The sequence below is a fragment of the Tripterygium wilfordii genome, chromosome 3, assembly GCF_013401445.1.
Source record: "Tripterygium wilfordii isolate XIE 37 chromosome 3, ASM1340144v1, whole genome shotgun sequence".
NCBI lineage: Eukaryota > Viridiplantae > Streptophyta > Magnoliopsida > Celastrales > Celastraceae > Tripterygium > Tripterygium wilfordii.
In genome coordinates this window covers 9,074,817-9,094,626 of record NC_052234.1, presented here as the reverse complement: position 1 = coordinate 9,094,626, position 19,810 = coordinate 9,074,817, and the positions used below count along the sequence as shown (strand labels likewise).

The 19,810-nt window shown below is 37.5% G+C and overlaps 3 protein-coding genes across 3 annotated transcripts; all 3 read left to right on the top strand.

Moving 5' to 3' along the window:
* Positions 1 to 6,610: 6,610 nt before the first annotated feature.
* Positions 6,611 to 8,359, top strand: LOC119988417 (crocetin glucosyltransferase, chloroplastic-like). Its single transcript, XM_038833450.1, has one exon. It carries the CDS (start codon positions 6,783 to 6,785, stop codon positions 8,139 to 8,141), a length of 1,359 nt encoding a protein of 452 aa, XP_038689378.1. The 5' UTR covers positions 6,611 to 6,782; the 3' UTR covers positions 8,142 to 8,359.
* Positions 8,360 to 11,057: 2,698 nt separating this feature from the next.
* LOC119989572 (UDP-glycosyltransferase 75C1-like) lies at positions 11,058 to 12,754 on the top strand. The gene has a single exon (XM_038835185.1). It carries the CDS (start codon positions 11,178 to 11,180, stop codon positions 12,609 to 12,611), a length of 1,434 nt encoding a protein of 477 aa, XP_038691113.1. The 5' UTR covers positions 11,058 to 11,177; the 3' UTR covers positions 12,612 to 12,754.
* A 4,587-nt stretch (positions 12,755 to 17,341) lies between these two features.
* On the top strand, positions 17,342 to 18,916 carry LOC119995375 (crocetin glucosyltransferase, chloroplastic-like). Its single transcript, XM_038841855.1, has one exon. The coding sequence runs from the start codon at positions 17,349 to 17,351 to the stop codon at positions 18,723 to 18,725; it is 1,377 nt and encodes a 458-aa protein (XP_038697783.1). The 5' UTR covers positions 17,342 to 17,348; the 3' UTR covers positions 18,726 to 18,916.
* Positions 18,917 to 19,810: the final 894 nt, after the last annotated feature.

Below are 19,810 nucleotides of genomic sequence, written 5' to 3'. Positions count from 1 at the left end.
GCAACACACCCGAACTATTAGTATTAATTGAAGTGGTTAGGATGATGTATATTACCCTGATGATTAGGAATCGAATTCTCACTCTCCCGTTTCAAAATAAAATTAATGTAGCCAGCTTAAAAGAACTTATGGTCTAGAGAGAATCCATATGACTTGTTTTGAATAGCAAGTACAAGGGGTTTAATACCATAAGCCTTGAAGGTAGGGACATAAGACATATAGTGACATATATAGTGATCTCTCTCTTGTTCTTCTTTCTTGGATCTTTAGGTGGAAGGGACATTCAACACCACCACCACCACCACCACCACCACCAAGCTAAGGGAGGCCAAGTAATGAGTAACGTTTACTCCACTGTGTTATATGATGTGATGCAACAAAGACTAGCACCACAAATGGACTTACAGCTCAACAAACAATTTGTGGAGCTGAGGACCTGAGCTTGATAGCATAGGAGAGTCATATATGTATACATATATATGAAAACAATGTTTTTTCTCTGATCTCTCTTTGGAATCGAATGATTCTTGATAAAGAATGTAGATCAAAAACATCATCAAGAATGATTCAAGTGTGTCCGCCTAGAAGAAAAGAAGAGGTGGTCGACCCTCTTCCTCAGATCTGAAATTTTTGTTGCTACAGAGTACTAATGATTCATCAAGAATGATCAAAGTGCTGACTTGATTAATTTCACTCACATCGTCATTGCGTTTTATAAAACTTTAAGGTTAATGACGCTGTTGCTAACAGCGTCATTGTCATTGTCAAAATAGAGTCAAATGTTATTGAAGTAACAAAAAAAATAAGGAAATGCTATTATGGTATTTAAAATTTGTTAGAAGCCTTGTACAGAAAAAAAAAAACCCTCATAAAACATGTGTGTATAGATATGCACAACAAATTATTCAATGGGTTGGTCTAAACACACCATATGACATGCTGATGTGGTGTGTCCAAACCAATTAAATCAGTACAGATCAACCGTCATTGACAGCTCAAACTCAAAAATGCAAAGTTGCAAACAGCAATTTATGTCTAACGGAAGAAACTCTTCCTTGGAAATTGAAAAACAAAAGCAAAAGGGACACCTTTTTCACCTGAAGAATTGCGCCCAAATTTCGTCGATCATGTTTCTCCTTGTCTTTGAGGCCGTGGCGTTTCGCCATTTCGAGCAGCTCCGTGTAGCCTCCCTAATTGTATACACCGAGGCCATCCTTCTCTACCAATCCCCACAACACGTCCATCATTATCCACTCCACGCCCGCATTCCTCAGCGCCAGTCATCGTCTTCCTCCGATTCATGGCGTTCCCCATTGTCACGCTGTCTAGCGGCATCATCAATCGACACTCCCTTCCCATTTACATGGCCACGACCTACCTCTTTGTAAAATCTCATCGCCGCCGGAGCTTCCGTAGCAAACGCTTGGCGAGTCTTGAGTGGGTCTGTTATGGAACAAAAGGTGTTTGACAAAAATTCCCAACCACATTGTCAAGAAGTCGGGAACTTTACCAGTTTATTAAGTCCAGCTTCCTACTACAATCTTTTTTGGTTTACACCCACCCTCAACATTGGGATAACACAAGGCAGGGGTTGTGTGATCAGTGATGAGATCTTGAGCATTTGTTCTCAATGATACTTACTCGATTTGTTATATGAGATGTTCCTGCAGCCATTCATGTCTTTTGATTGGGACTTTAGTTTTATGTATTGTGGAGTTTATGACCATTCGGGGAAGATTGAAGGAGTGGAAAGATATCATCTCTTGTCATTTAAATGAAAGGGAAATCCATATTTCTATCAGGTACACTCAGAAATTAAATGAGTACTTTCCTCGGAGAATGAATTCAGACCTTGTAATGACTTCTATTTGCACATACATTCTAACCATAAAAGGAGCGGCAAGGTAAGGATTTGGAACTTTAATCACAGATTTCAACACTTCAACAAAACTAAAATGAACTCAAATTGTCAAACTCCACAATACATAAACTGATAAACAAAATTAAAATGTACAAGCTTGTTGTCCACAATGATCGGTGGTTCAGTCACAAGTCCAAAAAAGGTGAAAACAATATGTCAATACATGGAGCTAATAAGGTATAATCCCACAGCAGGTCAACAACTATGTTCAACTATTCGAAGAATTCCTCGACGCAGATTCCTCAATTTGTCGCTCAAAATTTCCACCAGGCACTTCTCGAGGTTGGAATTCATCCGGTTCAACGAAATCGTCACTTTGTATGGCTTGAGCTTGGGTGCTGTGATGTTGTCTCTTTTTTTCCAGTTAGGGGCAATCTCACGATTTAGGGATCCGGCAGCCTCTTCATACCACGAAAAAGGGAGAGAGGAAGAGAGAAGAGAGGACTGAAAATGGAGAAAGAGAGAGAAGGATGAGAGGAAAAGAGTAAAGAGTGTGTTTGATTTTGGACGGAAAAGAGTAAAGAGTAAAGAGTGTGTTTGAGAAAGGTGTCATTTTTGTTTTTGATTTTCAAATTCTAACGGAAAGTTTCTTCCCTTAGACATAAATTGTTGTTTGCATTTTGAGTTTGAGCTGTCACTACAACTGATATGTAATGATTTAATTGGTCCAAACACACTACATCAGCATGTCACGTGACGTGTCCGAACCACTCAATAATTTCGCATAGATGCACACACATTTTGTATGAGATGTAATTATTGCAATCAAGACTCTTAACGGTGCCATCAATTGACGTACGACTCCACAAACAATTTGTGGAGGGATACCTCTAAATGCACATATTTTTTACTAAATACACACATTTGTCTCTCTCTTCTTGTCACATGACATTTAAAAAGTGATCCCCAAAAGATCCTCATTTAATGTGGAGTGTTGAATGTGAAGTGGACCATACATTTATGTTTTTAATCAATGACTATTTTAATGCCACATAGATTTAGGAGACTTCAAATCTTTATAATATTTATTTTTATAACTAATTAATTACTATAGCCAAATATGCTTATAATAGGTTATTCTTTTCTGTTTTAAATTAATTAATTATCTTTGTTGATCTATTTTTAACATGGTAATTAGAGCAAGTCCAACCCATTACTCATTTTTGATAACACAGTTTCCCTTATTTTAAGTAAAAAACAGTTTTAGGTTACTAGTTTTCTTACATCCTTCCTATCACATGTCCAATTTTAACATCACATCAAATATTTTAATATTTTCCAACATAACTACTTTTAACTACCTTCAACTTTAACTTATTATAACAAATGCAACTAATTTTGTTTTAATTTTAATAATGTCATCATTATATAGTAATATAAATTAATAAAATTAATATTGATATTCTATATGAATATATTTTATTTTTATAAAATAATACTTAAAGTGCTAATTAATCAACACCACATATTTCGGATACCAAAAATTTAATCACCACCATGCATTTCAGCTACCATTCCATGATTATTCACCACCACATATTTCATTTAATTACCACCATACATTTCAATTATCATTGCAAGATTTATTCACTGCCACATATTTCAGATATCATTCAAACATTGATTCACGACCACATATTTCACTTAATAACCACTACACATTTCATACCATTATATTTGCATTTGACTATAAATAAGCACCACATAGGGTCGAGAAACATTGTTCACTCTTAGGTGTAATATCTCACACACAATAATCGAACAAATTTAACACATTATTTCAATGGATAACCTAAGCCTTTGGGATCAGTAAAATGCAATCTCTGTGTTGACCAAACAACTCCATAATATAGACAGTTTATGTTAGGGACACATGTGCAACACGTCAACTTAACCTCCTACAAAGAAGGGATGGATCATGCCTTAGTGGGAGTTGTGTGGGAGTCGGATAGTGTTGTCTTATGTGAAGGGATTGGTGGTGTACATGTTATTATTTAGTTTTCTACTTTTATATGTCAGTTATCATCTTGCGTTTGTTGCACACGATGACTAGTAGTTGTGATAGTTATCACATTGTGTTATTGCTTCCCAGTTTGAAGGAGTGGTGTGTTGTGTCACGTTTGATGACAACTCAATCTCCTTTCTTTGTTTGTATTTAATTTCATGTGAAAGGGAATGAGAGTAACGAGTATTAACAGTGGACTTTAAGTCTCGGAGGTTCTGATTTTCCTCGAATTAAATCAACACCATTTTCATCACTCAAACAAAATTGGTAAACACAAGAATTCTGCTACAAAATGGGATCCAAGTTCCCTAGATAAACCTGACACTCTATCAATGTCGCAAGCACGTAACAGTTTACAATCCCTAAACCCTTATTTTATCCAAAGATGTTTAATACCCAGAAACAATATTTCTCAAATCCTTCAATGCACGCACTTGAGGATCGAAGGTTGAAGTAGTCAAATGGGACACCACATGCAATCCCTTTTGTGTCGCCGTTTTGGTGGGAGACCCACATACAGTACCCACACAAAATTGATCCATACCCAACACGATTGAAGAAGGTGAACCACTCAAAACAAAAAGATTATGAGAAGAGGTAGAAGACAGACTTGTAGAAGATCGGCAGAGCAAGTAGATCGGACCTGTGAGAATGATATACTAGCTGTTTCGTCTTTAGAGAAGGTCTTCGGTTATGGATCGTCTTCCGCTGACTCAAATCCAAACCTTAATCTCTCTCGCAAACGATGATCGTCGGCTGGAGTGTATCGCGGGAGCAGCAATGAAGAGAGAACTCGTTGGTTCACGGGAGCTGTAGATAAGAGAGAGAAAAAATTGTTAAAATATTATATAGGTAAGATCACACATACCCGAGATTTGAGTTAGCAAAAATGAAAAATTGAAAATGAATAAGCTTATAAGTTACCGGTTGAAAGCCATTAAAGTGAAAAAGCATGACCAAAAATTGGTTTTTACCTATTTTGAGTCATGCGTTGGACAAGCTCTAATAGCTATAATTTCGTGTCTTTGATTCTTTTCATATTGATATTTGGATTGATATGCTTTCTTTAGACATAAGTGTCTATTTGGTAATAATAGTTGTTATGAGTTTATAAGTTGTAAAATAAATAATTTATAAACGGTGAAATAAATTGACTTAAAATAACTTATATGATGTGAAAAAAAGAACCTCAAGGTTATGTTTTTTATTTTAACATTGTTAATCACTTTTGACGCCAGTGTTAACGACTGTATCTTATTTTGATTTTTTTATGACCGATAAAAACTTAGAAGTCATGTTCATTTTGTATAATTATAACCCACTATGCCCAAAATTGGACTAGATTATACACGGTAAATTCGTCCGACAAATTAGTCAGGCTTACATTTTTTTTTAAAAAAAAGAAGGTATATTTGATTTTGCAAATTGAATAATTAAAGCATTAAGTTTTTTATTGAGTGATTGTTAATGCAAAATTAGGTCGTCATAATTTGAAAATAAGTCATTGACTATATGAGGTTATATTATTTTGGTCTTGGCGAAATTAATAAAATTAGCATAAGAAATTTAGGTCTAATGTACTCTATTTACATATACAATGTTAATGTACCGAATAAAGGAATACACACAAGACAACGCGCTCGATTTTAGTCCAATTTGTAGAAATTAAAAACAATATCTATGCAATCTATATATACTTAATAATTCCTTACAAAACATCAAAAAAATCACTTAACCCAAACCCTAACATCGTATTTTTGATGTTATCGTTCCTATTGGACACATTTGACCGTTTAAACAGATTTGAAGAGTATTTAAACAAGCCTTTATTATAGATGATTACTAGAAGATTGAATTTAATGTGATTATATTATTAATTTTAATGAGAAGTAATAACATCTTATACATTGTGCAAGTGACAAGGAATAAACTACTTACTAGGTCCCAATGAACATAAATATAATTCCATTAATTTTTTTGAAAACTAATTTGTGTTTAAGGTAAAAGAGTCGAGTCACGAGTGTTCGAAAATCTCACAAAGCTAAGCAACTAAGGACAAAACGACACGGGTTTTGGACACAATCTTCAGTGGTTTGTGGTTTGGGCTAAAAACATTTATTTCACATCTTCCTTCTACTTCTCTCTAAATAGTGAGTCAAGTTTATGGGAGGAAAATGCTGGAATCAACAAGAGATAAACCAAATGGAAAATCGATTAACAATAACCAATCCAATATAATAAATAATTATTTTTAGACACATCGATTATGACTGAGGAGTATCCAATCCAATATAGCCGTTGTTCATAGTTATCGAATGAGAAATCGACACATGGAACACGTATCAAGTGAGCATCCACATATTAGATCGTGAACTCAAATTTTATCCCTCTTCCGAACCCTTATTTAAAAAAAAAAAAAATTAAGACTACTCCAAAAGTGACTCCCACTACTTTTTCTTCTAATGAGAAATCGACACATGGAACACGTATCCCAATGCGGTGGTGCTTTTGACTGCTAGAGCTCTTGGCAGTAATTGACTATCTTGCCCCGTAGAAACACTGTACAGTCGGGTGACTGACAGATTGTAGGATCCACTGGGTACCGCTGCCGTTGACCTTTCAGCCGCTACACATATCTTTGTTCAAACTTATTTTTTGTCCATTCATATCATACCCACACATATGTAAACTCAGTTGTCAATCCATATCATACACAGAAACACATGTTTGTGTGTATTTAGCAATTACCTTTGTGGAGCTGAGGACCAGAGCTTGATAGCATAGGAAGGAGAGATGTGAAACACATCCTGTGGTGGTGCACACGATTCTTCTTCTTCATCTTTGTAAGCTCTCAAAATGAGTGAACAACCACACATCCTCTTAGTCTCATTCCCTGCACAAGGCCACATAAACCCAACTCTCCAACTCGCCGACCGACTCTTCCGAATCGGCCTTCAAGTCACCTTCGCCACGAGCTTCTCCGCCCACAAACACATCTCAAAAACCCAAAATACCCCTCCAGGCCTCTCTATTCTCTGCTTCTCCGATGGCTACGACCAGGGCTTCACTCTTGGGCATGGTTCCGGTAATTTCATGTCCCAGTTTAAACTTCACGGCATGAAAAATCTCAAGCATCTCATTCTGGACATCAACAGCCAAGGCGCCCGGCGTCCCATTACTCACATAATTTACTGTCATCTTGTTTATTGGGCGTCAATTGTGGCGCGAGAGCTTCACATTCCGTCGACGATGCTTTGGAATCAAGCAGCTACTGTTCTTGGTATTTACTACCATAATTTCCATGGCTATGAAGATTTCATCAGAGAAAACGTGAACAAAGCCTCGTTTTCGGTTACCTTTCCGGGTCTACATCCGTTAAGTATCCGTGACCTTCCTTCTTTTTTTCATCCTTCAAATGAACATGTCTTTGTTCTGCCGTTATTGAAGCAGCAGTTCGAGATTCTCGATGACAAGGAGACCAGTACAAAAGTACTTGTCAATACTTTTGATGCACTAGAATCGGAGACCTTAAAAGCTCTTAACGAGTATCCTGCAATTGGTGTTGGGCCTTTGATTCCATCTTCTTTTCTGGACGGACGAGATTTGTCTGATAATTCAAAGGAATACATGAAGTGGTTGAGCTCGAAGGCTTCAAATTCAGTGATTTATGTATCATTTGGAAGCCTCTCTGTTTTGGCAAAGCCTCAGATGGAAGAAATTGCTCGCGCTCTGATCGATACAGGACACCCATTTTTATGGGTCATAAGAGAAACAGATAAAGAAAAGGAATTGAGTTGCAGAGGAGAGTTGGAGAAACAGGGGATGATAGTTCCATGGTGTTCTCAAGTGGAAGTTCTGTCACATCCATCAATTGGATGCTTTATGAGTCATTGTGGGTGGAATTCAACTTTTGAGAGCTTGACTTGTGGGATTCCAATGGTGGGATTTCCACAATGGGCTGATCAAGCAACAAATGTGAAGTTAGTCCAAGATGTGTGGAAAACAGGGGTGAGAGTTGCAGAGAGAAATGATGGGTTAGTTGAAGCAGATGACATTAAGAGGTGTTTGGATCTGGTTATGGGGAGTAATGAGAGAGGAGAAGAGATGAGATTAAACGCCAATAAATGGAAGGAATTGGCAAGAGAAGCTACTATGGAGGGTGGCTCTTCGGACAAGAATCTCAGGACTTTTGTGGACGAGGTTTTGAGAGGATGACAGCAAAGGCTTCTGTTCCCTTGTACTGAATTTTTTCTGTTATTATTGTGATGGACTAAAATAATTAATGTTATTTTTCTCATGCAGAATGGTTATTCACTTATTCTTCCTTGCTTTTGTTATTGTCTTTTTTTCCCACGGTTTTTGTGACCCAGTGGTGAAGTTCCAGGAGTGTAACCTAAATGTAACATGTTTAATTATTCGAAATAGTCTCTTTACATATTATGTAGGGTAAGACCTGCATACATCTTATCTATCTCTAACCCTGTCCTTTGCGGAAGTCTTGTGTGTCATAGTTGTTTACTCCTTTTTTCAAGAGATTGACACGTGGAGAATGAGAGGTAGTTTGGTTGGTCAAGTTGTCTGTCCAGGGTTCCATTCTCACCAGAGAGTTTGAGATTTGGATAGTTTTTCATCCGTTGTGGTGGCATTCATGCCTCCTTGAGCATGGCTTAACGTGTATGTGGCATGTGGGCCTTTTAAATAAAAAAAGAGACTAACATGTGGTCTATTGGTAGGGTTCCTAAAAGTTAGGGGTGTTTGCAGTCTGTCTTTTGAGGTTTTTTTGACATTAAAATAATCGAGCAAACGATTGGTTTTGTCAATTTTTTTGGTTTTTTATTAGTTCGATTCGGTTTTTAGTGGAGATGTGCAACTTTGTATTATAAAAAACCGTCCAATCATTTCGGTTTCGGTTTCGGTTTTGGCGATTTTTTGAACGGCCCTTCTAAAAGTTACAAGTTCAATTTCTGAAAACAACCTATTCCAATATTATGGGGCGTAATCTGTCCCTGACCACCCAACTGCGAGAGCCTTTGACATATCATCCCGTTTCAAAAAAAATACATAACAATATTAACTCTGATATCACTCTTTCCATTATTGTTAATATTGAACAACAATACATAATCTTTTGAAAATAACAATACATTTCAATATTTTTGTTTTAAAAAATTAGATTGAAATTGAAATATGGCTTCTAACATATATAGTTTCATATTGTATATGTTAGTATGAAATGAAATGTTGGGGTTTTAATCCTTTATAAAATAAAATTATGCTATCATAATATTCTATTTCCATAAAAAAAATCAAATCCTTATAAATGAAGTTTCGAATTGATTTGAATATTAATAGTCCGGACTCACCAATGTCACCATAGCCGTGGAAATATATTTGTGACACAAATTCGTAATTCTATCTGTTAACACCATATATTGATATATTCTACATTGGTTGGCTAAATCCCAACCGAGTGATATATATGGGTAAAACTCACCCCTTACAATCAACAACGTATTTTTCTAGCCTAGTGAGTTGATCTCTGATCCATAATAGCTGGTCTCGTTGGTGTGAGTTGGGTTTTGGCTTGTAATAGCTAGGTTAAAGAGGAGAAAACCGTACAGACCCGATGTATACATGATTATATAGAACTGGATAACTCAAAACGAACAATATTTTTGGTAATGCATGAGGATGCGAATTTCTAATATTGTTTTGATATAAATATTATTTAGAATCGAAATATCACACGATTTTCTCTAAAATGAAAAGGACATACAAGTTTGCGTAAGACGAACATGTGAGCAGTATTGACTGGGTGTGTGTGGCCACATGGGCTGCATTACACACTGCAAAGTGCAAACTACTTACAAAACAACTTCCATGTGCCAATATCTGAACAGTACTCTGCTCACGTGAAAGAAAGAGCCAAAAAAAGAGAGAGAAATGAGCCAAATGACAGCAGGGAAACAAGCCAATAAGTTTTTTTACCTCCCCCCCCTGAGGAGCCAAAGAGATGTCCAAAACCATGGTAAATTTATTTATTTTCGATCATTTTTCTGTAAATCAACATTGCATAAAGACTTTTTATTTGTTTATCAAAATTTATTTTTTATCGCAATTGAGAGATGTTGGATCTTAACTTGTAAAAAATTTTTTTTTTTCCTCAACTTTATGATGTGAAACTTTTATTATCAGAAATCTCAGTCCACACAAATCAATAATATATTATGTTTTGGGTTAACTGATTCACTGTGAATATATTGAACCCGCACGATTTTGTTTTTTTGGTACTTGAGCCGTGTATGAGAGATGCTTGAACTTTTCTTATAAACCATATCGTTTAATACTCCAAGCAACATGGGATTAGAAATCATGGCTCTCTCTGAAATCATGGCACTCTCTCACACTAGTGGGCAAGACCTAACAAATGGATATGTAGAGGTCAATCCAATTAGATCGTGACTTTGCTCTAATACCATATCAGAAATCACAGTGCACTCAAATCAACAAATATTATTCGCTCTAGAGTTTCGGTTTATTATAGATACATCAAGGTCGTACGGCTTTGTTTTTCTAAGTAATTGAGTTTAGGAAAGAAAAAAAAAACACCTTATTATAAGAGAGGTGCTTGATTTTTTTGCTTGTCATTCTTCAAGCCATGTGTGGATTACTATGCCCGACAAAATTATGAATAAGTTTAAAAAATGACCTATTAAATGCAGTGAACAACGTGTAAAGATGAACTAAGAAAACTCTATGATCTTACGTGATTGTTTTGAACTTATGGACCTTAATTTATGTATTAGGGTTTACAGTAGTTCTCTGTTTGTTTCTCTAATTTATGTATGAAAACATGTGTTTCAAGTTTTAAGACCAGAAACAACGAGAGATGGTTTGGTTGATAATCAACTGAGTTAGATATATGTGTGTTCAATATTCGATTCCAATGAAAAATATATTTTTCAACAGTATTTTAAAAGTTTTAAGACTAGAAAACCAAATCCAAATTATTAATTCAAATTTTGATTTAATTGGCTACATTAACATTATCATCAGCGTGTCAGACTCGAGACAAAAAAAAAAGAGTACCTTATTTGTCTATTTGCAATTTCTCTTGTTGCATGGAAGAATCACAATAAGACGTCAGCCAGTAAGTCACTCACCTTAAACACATCACTGCAAACGTCATCGTTTCAACGTCGTTACACCAATCTCCCCACCAATATATACAACCCACACAATCTTCCATGCATGAATACACTCATCGCCAGCCAACCAATCAACCAACCAAGAATGTCGAAACCACACATCCTCATCGTAACATTCCCAGGGCAAGGCCACATTAACCCAACTCTCCAGTTCGCCAAACGCCTTATCCGCACCGGTGCAACCGTCACCTTCGCCACAACTATCTCCGCCCACCGCCGCATGCCCAAAGACCAAACTACCACTCCCAAAGGCTTGTCTTTCGCCACCTTCTCTGACGGTTGCGACCAAGGCTTTAAACCAAACGATGACATTGAACACTTCATGTTTCAGTTCAAGCATTACGGCATTCAAAATCTCAGAACCCTCATCACGACTATCAATCAAGACCGTCCCATTACACGCGTTGTATACTCTCTACTACTTCCTTGGGTTGCCACTGTGGCGAGTGAGTTTCACATTCCTTCAACGCTTCTCTGGAATCAGCCAGCTGCTCTACTCAACATATATTATCGTTACTTCAACGGTTATGGAGGCTTGATTAAGGAGAGAGTCGTTAATGACCCCTCCTTTTCAGTTGAATTACCGGGACTGCCGCCGTTGACTAGCGTTGACCTTCCCTCGTTTTTTCTTCCTTCAAATGTTTACGCGTTTGCACTCCCTCTGTTTAAGGAGCATCTGGAGATATTAAACTCTGAAACCAATCCGAAAGTACTTGTGAACACTTTCGATGAATTAGAATTCGAGACGTTGAAAGCTTTGGACAAGTACAATTTGGTTGGCGTTGGGCCTTTGATTCCATCTGCTTTTCTGGACGAAACAGATCCCTCCGATACTTGCTTTGGTGGTGATTTGTTCAAAAAAGGATCCAATGATTACACAGATTGGTTGAACTCAAAAGATTCAGGATCTGTGGTTTATGTCTCATTTGGAAGTCTGTCTGTGCTTGCGAAGCCTCAAATGGAGGAAATGGCACGTGCTTTGCTTCATACTGGAAGGCCATTTTTGTGGGTTATAAGAGAACAAGAGGGAGAAGGTACCGAAAAAGAAGAATTGAGTTGCAGGGGAGACTTGGAGAAACAGGGGATGATAGTGCCATGGTGTTCACAAGTGGAAGTTTTGTCTCATTCTTCAATCGGATGCTTTGTGAGTCATTGTGGGTGGAATTCGACTTTTGAGAGCTTGACTTGTGGGGTTCCAATGGTGGGATTTCCACAGTGGACTGATCAACCGACAAATGCGAAGCTTGTCCAAGATGTGTGGAAAACAGGGGTGAGGGTTGCAGAGAGAGATGATGGGTTAGTTGAAACTGATGAGATTAAGAGGTGTTTGGATTTGGTTATGGGGAGTAATGAAGGAGGAGAAGAGATTAGAAGAAATGCCAAGAAATGGAAGGCATTGGCAAAAAAGGCTGCCATGGAAGGTGGGTCTTCAGACAAGCATCTCAAGACATTTGTGGAAGAGGCTGCACAAGAATAAGATAAGTAAGAGTTTGGTGATTTAAGTTTTCTGGTAATGAATATTTTCCAGTATAATTGTTTTTGGATTTTTTTTTCATAAATATTTGAAAGGGTCAGATTCTTCATCAGAAGATTTGTCTAATTGAAAACTTTTTTTTTTTTTTAATGTTATGGGAACTCAGTACTCACAACCACCAACCTTTAGGTATGCACTTGGTCAATCCATGTGGCCACGCAATACCCCCACAAATCTGTACCAAACAAACACACGTATCTCGACGGATGGCTAGGGCCTGCGATATTAAAATTACAACAAGTCTCATTGTAATAGCCTTTTGACAGACCAAATTTTTAATTTTTATTTTTAAAAATTATAAATGTGTAGTAATTATCCTAACGAATCAAACAATATTTTTTTGTCAGATATAAAAATTAAATTCAACATAAATATACATGACAACTACTTGAGATATTGTTCGTTTGTCTAAGGCCGAACGACTTTGTACTTATTAAAAGAGTTGTTTGAGGTTGGACTTTATCTTCTTATAAAGTATAAACCACATCATTTGGTGAAAACAACAATTGATGTTTAATCTTCACACCCTTTCGTAGTTGTGGGCTCGGTTAAGCGAGACCAACAAATGAATTATACGGATAGAGTCATTGTGATAACCCTAACCTTGTGGGTGGTCTATGTAGAAGAACATCCGAAAGATTCAACAAGTAGTGACCTAAACGAGTGGAGATCTTTTTAGGAACGAGTTTATGCTCTAATGACGTGTTATCATTTAAAGAAAGAGCTAAGACAGATGTTTTGGCTCAAATAATTTGAAGTATTGGTTGCTTTGGGTGTAAGGTCCACACAACTTTATATATTTTTATTAAAAGGGTTCTCAAGTGTTTGAGATTTGAACTATATTTATACATCATATTACTTAACTTTTACCAAGCGATGTAGGATTTCTAATCTTAACAAAATCTCATTCCCATCGAAGTTTGTTTCTTGAATGAAGTGACATTCTGGTGTTCCTCATGTGTTGCCATTTCACAACAAATACGGTGAGGACCAAATTCATTAAACTTGGAACTTAATTCTATTATATGAAAACCAAAACCTTCTAACGAGCATAGTTTTTAAAGTCAGACCGGTCTGCCAGTTCGACCATCAAACCCGTGAACCGACAGTACACACGGTTTATTTTTGATAAAAGACCATATGAGCATCAAACCAGACAAATATAGGTTGGACCGGTGGTTTTGACAAAACCGTGAATCGTCGAGTTATCAAAAAACCGATTGTTTTGTGAAATTCATATTTCAGGGCAGCCTCAGCCTTATGATTACGCCTCAAAATTTTTGAGTAATCATCCTCCACGATCTAGCACACTTTGACGGTGACTATCGGACAACGACTAGTCAGCGACACTCCAGATAAAAGAAGAGAAAACAAAGAAAATAATAGAATGGCAAATGAAAAACGAGATCTGGGAAGATGAACACAAGATCTATGAAAGAAAATGAGAGAAATCAGCTCTGCAATATCACCACTCGCTCAAGGAGAGAGAGAGAGGGGCAACGGAGGTTATGAGGTGACTTTAAGAGCGTTGGATTATAGATGTGGATGCATCGGAGGGTGAGTATTAAAGGATTCGATGGAGTATAAAGAAAGGAGGACAGTGGAACACAAATAGATGAGAGAGTGGAGAATTAAGGATCTCACAAGTGTGTGTGGTGTGAAATTGAATGCTTGAAAATGCCAAAACGTAGAGAGAGGGGGCTTTAGTTTCTAGGCTGTTCCTTACAAGTGTGAATAAGATTTAACATAATTAAAAATTTACAAGGTAATCAAACTGTTATGTATAATATATCATGTAATAATGTATACTTATACACTATATATTTAAATATCTATTGATTTAAAATGTATTATAAACCACGATTCAACCTTTGTTGTACCGGTTGAATCTCGAAAACCTCGAACCTTCGATCGACATGGTTTGATGCACGAGCCGGGTTTAAGGCTTGGCCTATAGGGTTCTGATAGTGGCCTTTCCGTAATGGACTGATCAGATGCTGAATTCGAAGATGGTGCAAGATGTGTGGAAAACGAAGGTGAGAGTAAGGAAGAATGAGATAGAAGGTTGGTAGAAACCGATGAGAGATGTTTGGAATTGGTGATGGCCTTATGGGGAGTAATGAGAAAGGAGTGGAGATGAGGAGAAACGCCAAGAAATGGAAGGATTGAAGCTGCCACGGAAGGTGGTTCTACATACAAGAATTGTTATGAACATAAAACCCCGCATCGGTCAAAGTCCACCTCTTACAATTAATTAGATCACATCACGTGCTTAGTAACTTGAGCTAAGGCTCGGTTACTGGGCTTGTCAAAAATAAACCTTGAGGGTAAATCTGATGTATACACGGAAACTGGAATCCGAAAATAAACAATATAGTGATTTCTAACGTAATATCAAAGCGATTCGGTCCAATTAAACGTAGCATTTATTTCATTTGTTGGTCGGACATAACTCAACCCATTGTGGATACATAAGACCTGCACGATTTTATTTTTATGGGTCATCGTCATGGGTGCTTGAGTCAGGAAAAAATCTTATTGTATAAGAGGTCTTTAAGTTTTTTTTTTTTTTATAAACCTTGGTGTAGTTTAAGCGACTTCGGATTACAGAAAAATCATTAATAAATTGAAGAATGTCCTATTAAATGCAATTAACAAAGTGTAAAGATACGCTCAGAAGACGGTATGATCAATGTGTCAGAGTTAGATCAATAAATGTACATAAGTTTTCCATTTGCAATTCTCTTCTTGCATGGAAGAATGGGTGGGGGCTGAAATTGTTTCAATGAAATGTTGTGAAATTAAATAAATCTAAGCCATCCATTTCATCTGATGACTGATATTTAATGTCATTAAATAAACTTCTTTGAGAGAAGGGTAAGATGCTTTAAACTTTGGTAATATTAGTCCAAATTCAATATGCCATTTCATCACCCCTCAAACAACAAATCTGAAACCAAACAAAAAGTTGTTGACAGAGACCACCCATGCTTCCAGGAAGAATAAAGGAAACACATTTGTGAATCTTTTGTACAATTCAGCGGTCAAGTTTTGTTGGCAGAGATCACCCACCGCGATTCAAAAGCTCGAATCAGAGGTTCGCCATATCAGAAAGTGCAAAACAGAGAGGACCCAGAGGTTCGCCATCTTCGTCATCGCTGGTGAGATTGGTCATCACTATACTGGTCGAGAAGAGAAGAGTTCTCTACGTCTCTCGATGAAATGGACGGCTTTCGAGGGAAAGAGTGGTTTAAGGGGATTATTTAATTATATTAAATCTCAACCATGAGATGAAATGAATGACTGAGATTTAATTAATTTCACACAAGGTCAACAAAATCATTTCAATGGAAGAGAATAACATTAAACGTCACCCTATAATGGGGAATCAATGTGTGTGTCTCACAATGGTGAGTTACTACCTTTGACATGATTTTTCTTTTTAAATTGTATGAATGGACCAAAGCAAGTAGAAGTCACTATTTGGCCCACGGAACCGAATCCGACCCAATTCTTTGGGCAGACCTGGGTTCCATTTCTTGGGTCGAGCCCGACCCAAAGCCCGACCTAGGGCCTGATCAATGTTCTACATGTATATGTGTATATATAATATATGTGTGTGTATATATGTTCTGTGTGTGTATACATATCTAAAAAAAATTTTAAAAAAATAGTGAAGGCCCGAGCCCGAGCTCGATGATCAATACCGGGCTTGGGCCATGGCCGGGCCTAGACCTGAAAAAGTCGGGCTGATCCAACCCGATGCAGAGCCCTAAAAACGAACCAACATGGGTCATGTTGTCCCCAACAAAATAGGGGACAACACACATTGACACCATTGAATTTTTTTTCATAACTAATTAAAAAGGACAGTAAATACCATCTATGACCCATTACAACTATTATAATTGCTTTAAAAGCATCAACAACAACAATTGATAGCTGTAAGTGAGCCATTAATTGAACGGCAATCACATTACATGTAAGAGATCACCCACCTGAAAATCGACTACAAATTTGGGATTTTTGGTCTAGTTTTTAAGTTAATTTTGCCCACATTAGAGACGCTAAAACACCTGCCAAATCGAGAGTTATGAACAGTAAAACGAAACCTATGTGGTGTTTCTGTAGCAAACACAATTCATTTTTCTAATTAAAATATTCTATTGTTATGCTCCCTCTCTCTCTCTTCAAAGACGAGATACGCAACTTTAACATCGTTCCTCACCTTCTCCTTCTCCGTCTACTATTTTCCGGCGACGAGGATATCGACGGACAAAACCTCTGTAGATTTTATGTAATTTTCAAGGGTCTATGTATTGAACAGATTTCAAGGATTTATGTGATTGGTTTATGCAAATGATTTGAAGCTATCTGTTTTTGCTTTTTTCTGATTTGATTTCTTCTTTTGTGGTTGGGTTTATGTGAATGACAATAATTGATTTCAAGGGTTTGTACCACCTCTTTCATTTCATTTGCTTTTTACTTTATACCATCTCCTTCTTTAACTTCTAATCAGTATTCCCATCTATTGCTCCAGAATTGTCATCACTGTTCACCAGTACATCCTCAAAAGACATCACTGCAAACGTCATCGTTTAAACGTCCCCGCCACTGTATATATACACACATATACACAACCCACGCTCAACACTCTTTGAGATCACCAACGAACGAAGAATGTCGAAACCACACATTCTCATCGTAACATTCCCTGGACAAGGCCACATTAACCCAACTCTCCAGTTCGCCAAACGCCTTACCCGCACCGGTGCACACGTCACCTTCGCCGCAACCATCTCGGCCCACCGCCGTATGCTCAAAGACCAAACTACTACTCCCAAAGGCTTGTCTTTCGCCACCTTCTCTGACGGTTGCGACCAAGGCTTTAACCCAAATGTTAACTTCGAACACTTCATATTTCAGTTCATGCAGTACGGCATTCAAAGTTTCAGAAACCTCATCATGACGATCAATCAAGACCGTCCGATTACTCGTGTGGTTTACTCTCTACTACTTCCTTGGGTTGTCACTGTGGCGCGTGAGGTTCACATTCCTTCCACGTTTCTTTGGAACCAGCCAGCTGCTCTACTCAACATATATTATCGTTACTTCAACGGTTATGAAGGTTTGATTAAGGAGAAAGCCGTTAATGACCCCTCGTTTTCAGTTGAATTGCCGGGACTGCCGCCGTTGACTAGCATTGACCTTCCCTCCTTTTTTCTTCCTTCAAATGTTTATGCGTTTGCACTCCCTTTGATTAAGGAGCATTTCGAGGTACTGAATTCTGAAACCAAACCGAAAGTACTTGTGAACACTTTCGATGAACTAGAATTCGAGACGTTGCAAGCTTTGGAAAAGTACAATTTGGTTGGCGTTGGGCCTTTGATTCCATCTGCTTTTCTGGACGAAACAGATCCCTCCGATACTTGCTTTGGTGGTGATTTGTTCGAAAAAGGATCCAATGATTACTCAGATTGGCTGAATTCAAAAGATTCAGGATCTGTGGTTTATGTCTCATTTGGAAGTATGTCTGTGCTGGCGAAGTCTCAAATGGAAGAAATGGCACTTGCCTTGCTTCATACCGGAAGGCCATTTTTGTGGGTTATAAGAGAACAAGAGGGAGAAGAGTTGAGTTGCAGGGGAGACTTGGAGAAACAGGGGATGATAGTGCCGTGGTGTTCACAGGTTGAAGTTCTGTCTCATTCTTCGATCGGATGCTTTGTGAGTCATTGTGGGTGGAATTCGACTTCTGAGAGCTTGAGTTGTGGGGTTCCGATGGTGGGATTTCCACAGTGGACTGATCAACCGACGAATGCGAAGCTTGTCCAAGATGTGTGGAAAACAGGGGTGAGGGTTGCAGAAAGAAATGATGGGTTAGTTGAAGCTGATGAGATTAAGAGGTGTTTGGATTTGGTTATGGGGAGTAATGAAAGAGGAGAAGTGATTAGAAGAAATGCCAAGAAATGGAAGGCATTGGCAAAAATGGCTGCCATGGAAGGTGGGTCTTCAGACAAGCATCTCAAGACATTTGCGGAAGAGGCTGCACAAGAATAGCATAAGAAAGTGATCGTCTGGTGATTTATGTTTTCTGGTAATGAATGCTTTCCGGTATAGTTGTTTGAAAGTGTCAGATTCTTCTTCTTCATTAGAAGATTTGTCTAATTGAAAATACAGAATGAGACACTGCTTCTCATGGACTCTTTTTTCCTTTTTAATGAAAAAAATAAAAAAAAAAATCCTGAAAGCTTTCATTTTTTTGTTTCTTTTCTTTTCTAAATGAATTTGTGAGCTCCACGTATATTTTATATGATGATGCATAAACTAGGATAGCAGCGGCTTGGATCCCTATTATAAAAATTTTTATGGCTACTGAAAGCCACAGCTCTAGCTATGATTAATCTACCTATATTTAATAACTCACAAGCAGATTTTCTTATACTGGCACTCTTCAAAGCTTTTTCCTGTCACATAAGCATATAAAACAGTCCGGACATAAAAAAAACATATAAAACCGTCTGTGAAAGTTGAAGAAGCTTGAGCTTTGCAAAGGCTTAGAAGGTGAAAGTCACTAAGTTAGGCACAAGTAACTGGCAATATGAAAAAGTTGATAAGAAAAATATCCTACACCAACCAATCCCGCAACTGCGCTATAGATAAAACTTGAAAAGCATTCAACACATGCTTTGAATTGGGTACATCACATGGGGCAAGGATGATTGATTGAGTTCAATAAAGCCAGAATCTCATTAAAACTTTAAAAAGACATGGCGGTGGGTTCATTTTGAGGACATGAAACACAAAAAAAGCCAACTCATTCCGCAGTTTACTCAAAATTCGTAAACGAGCAAACACAATTCCATGTGGGCTGAAGCCCCTTTCTATCAAACTTCTTTGTTGTGAGTGCAGGTGCTACTGTACCTGGAGTTGCTATCCGGACAGCGCTGATGGAAGCTGGAAAGAGCTGTGACAGATTAATTTCTTATGTGAACAACATAGGAGTAACTGTTATTTTCGCTCACTGATAAATAAATCATGTTACAATTCAATCCCCAGCGTTTCAAACATTTAAAATTGACCATTGACTTTACTACGTCATGCCACGGTAAGTTTTTTTTTGTTATTTCGCTGAGTCAAAGTGA

Bases quoted from the DNA above. Each gene is read 5' to 3' on its own strand.
- LOC119988417 (XM_038833450.1), top strand. From the start codon at position 6,783: ATGAGTGAACAACCACACATCCTCTTAGTCTCATTCCCTGCACAAGGC.
- LOC119995375 (XM_038841855.1), top strand. From the start codon at position 17,349: ATGTCGAAACCACACATTCTCATCGTAACATTCCCTGGACAAGGCCAC.
- LOC119989572 (XM_038835185.1), top strand. From the start codon at position 11,178: ATGAATACACTCATCGCCAGCCAACCAATCAACCAACCAAGAATGTCG.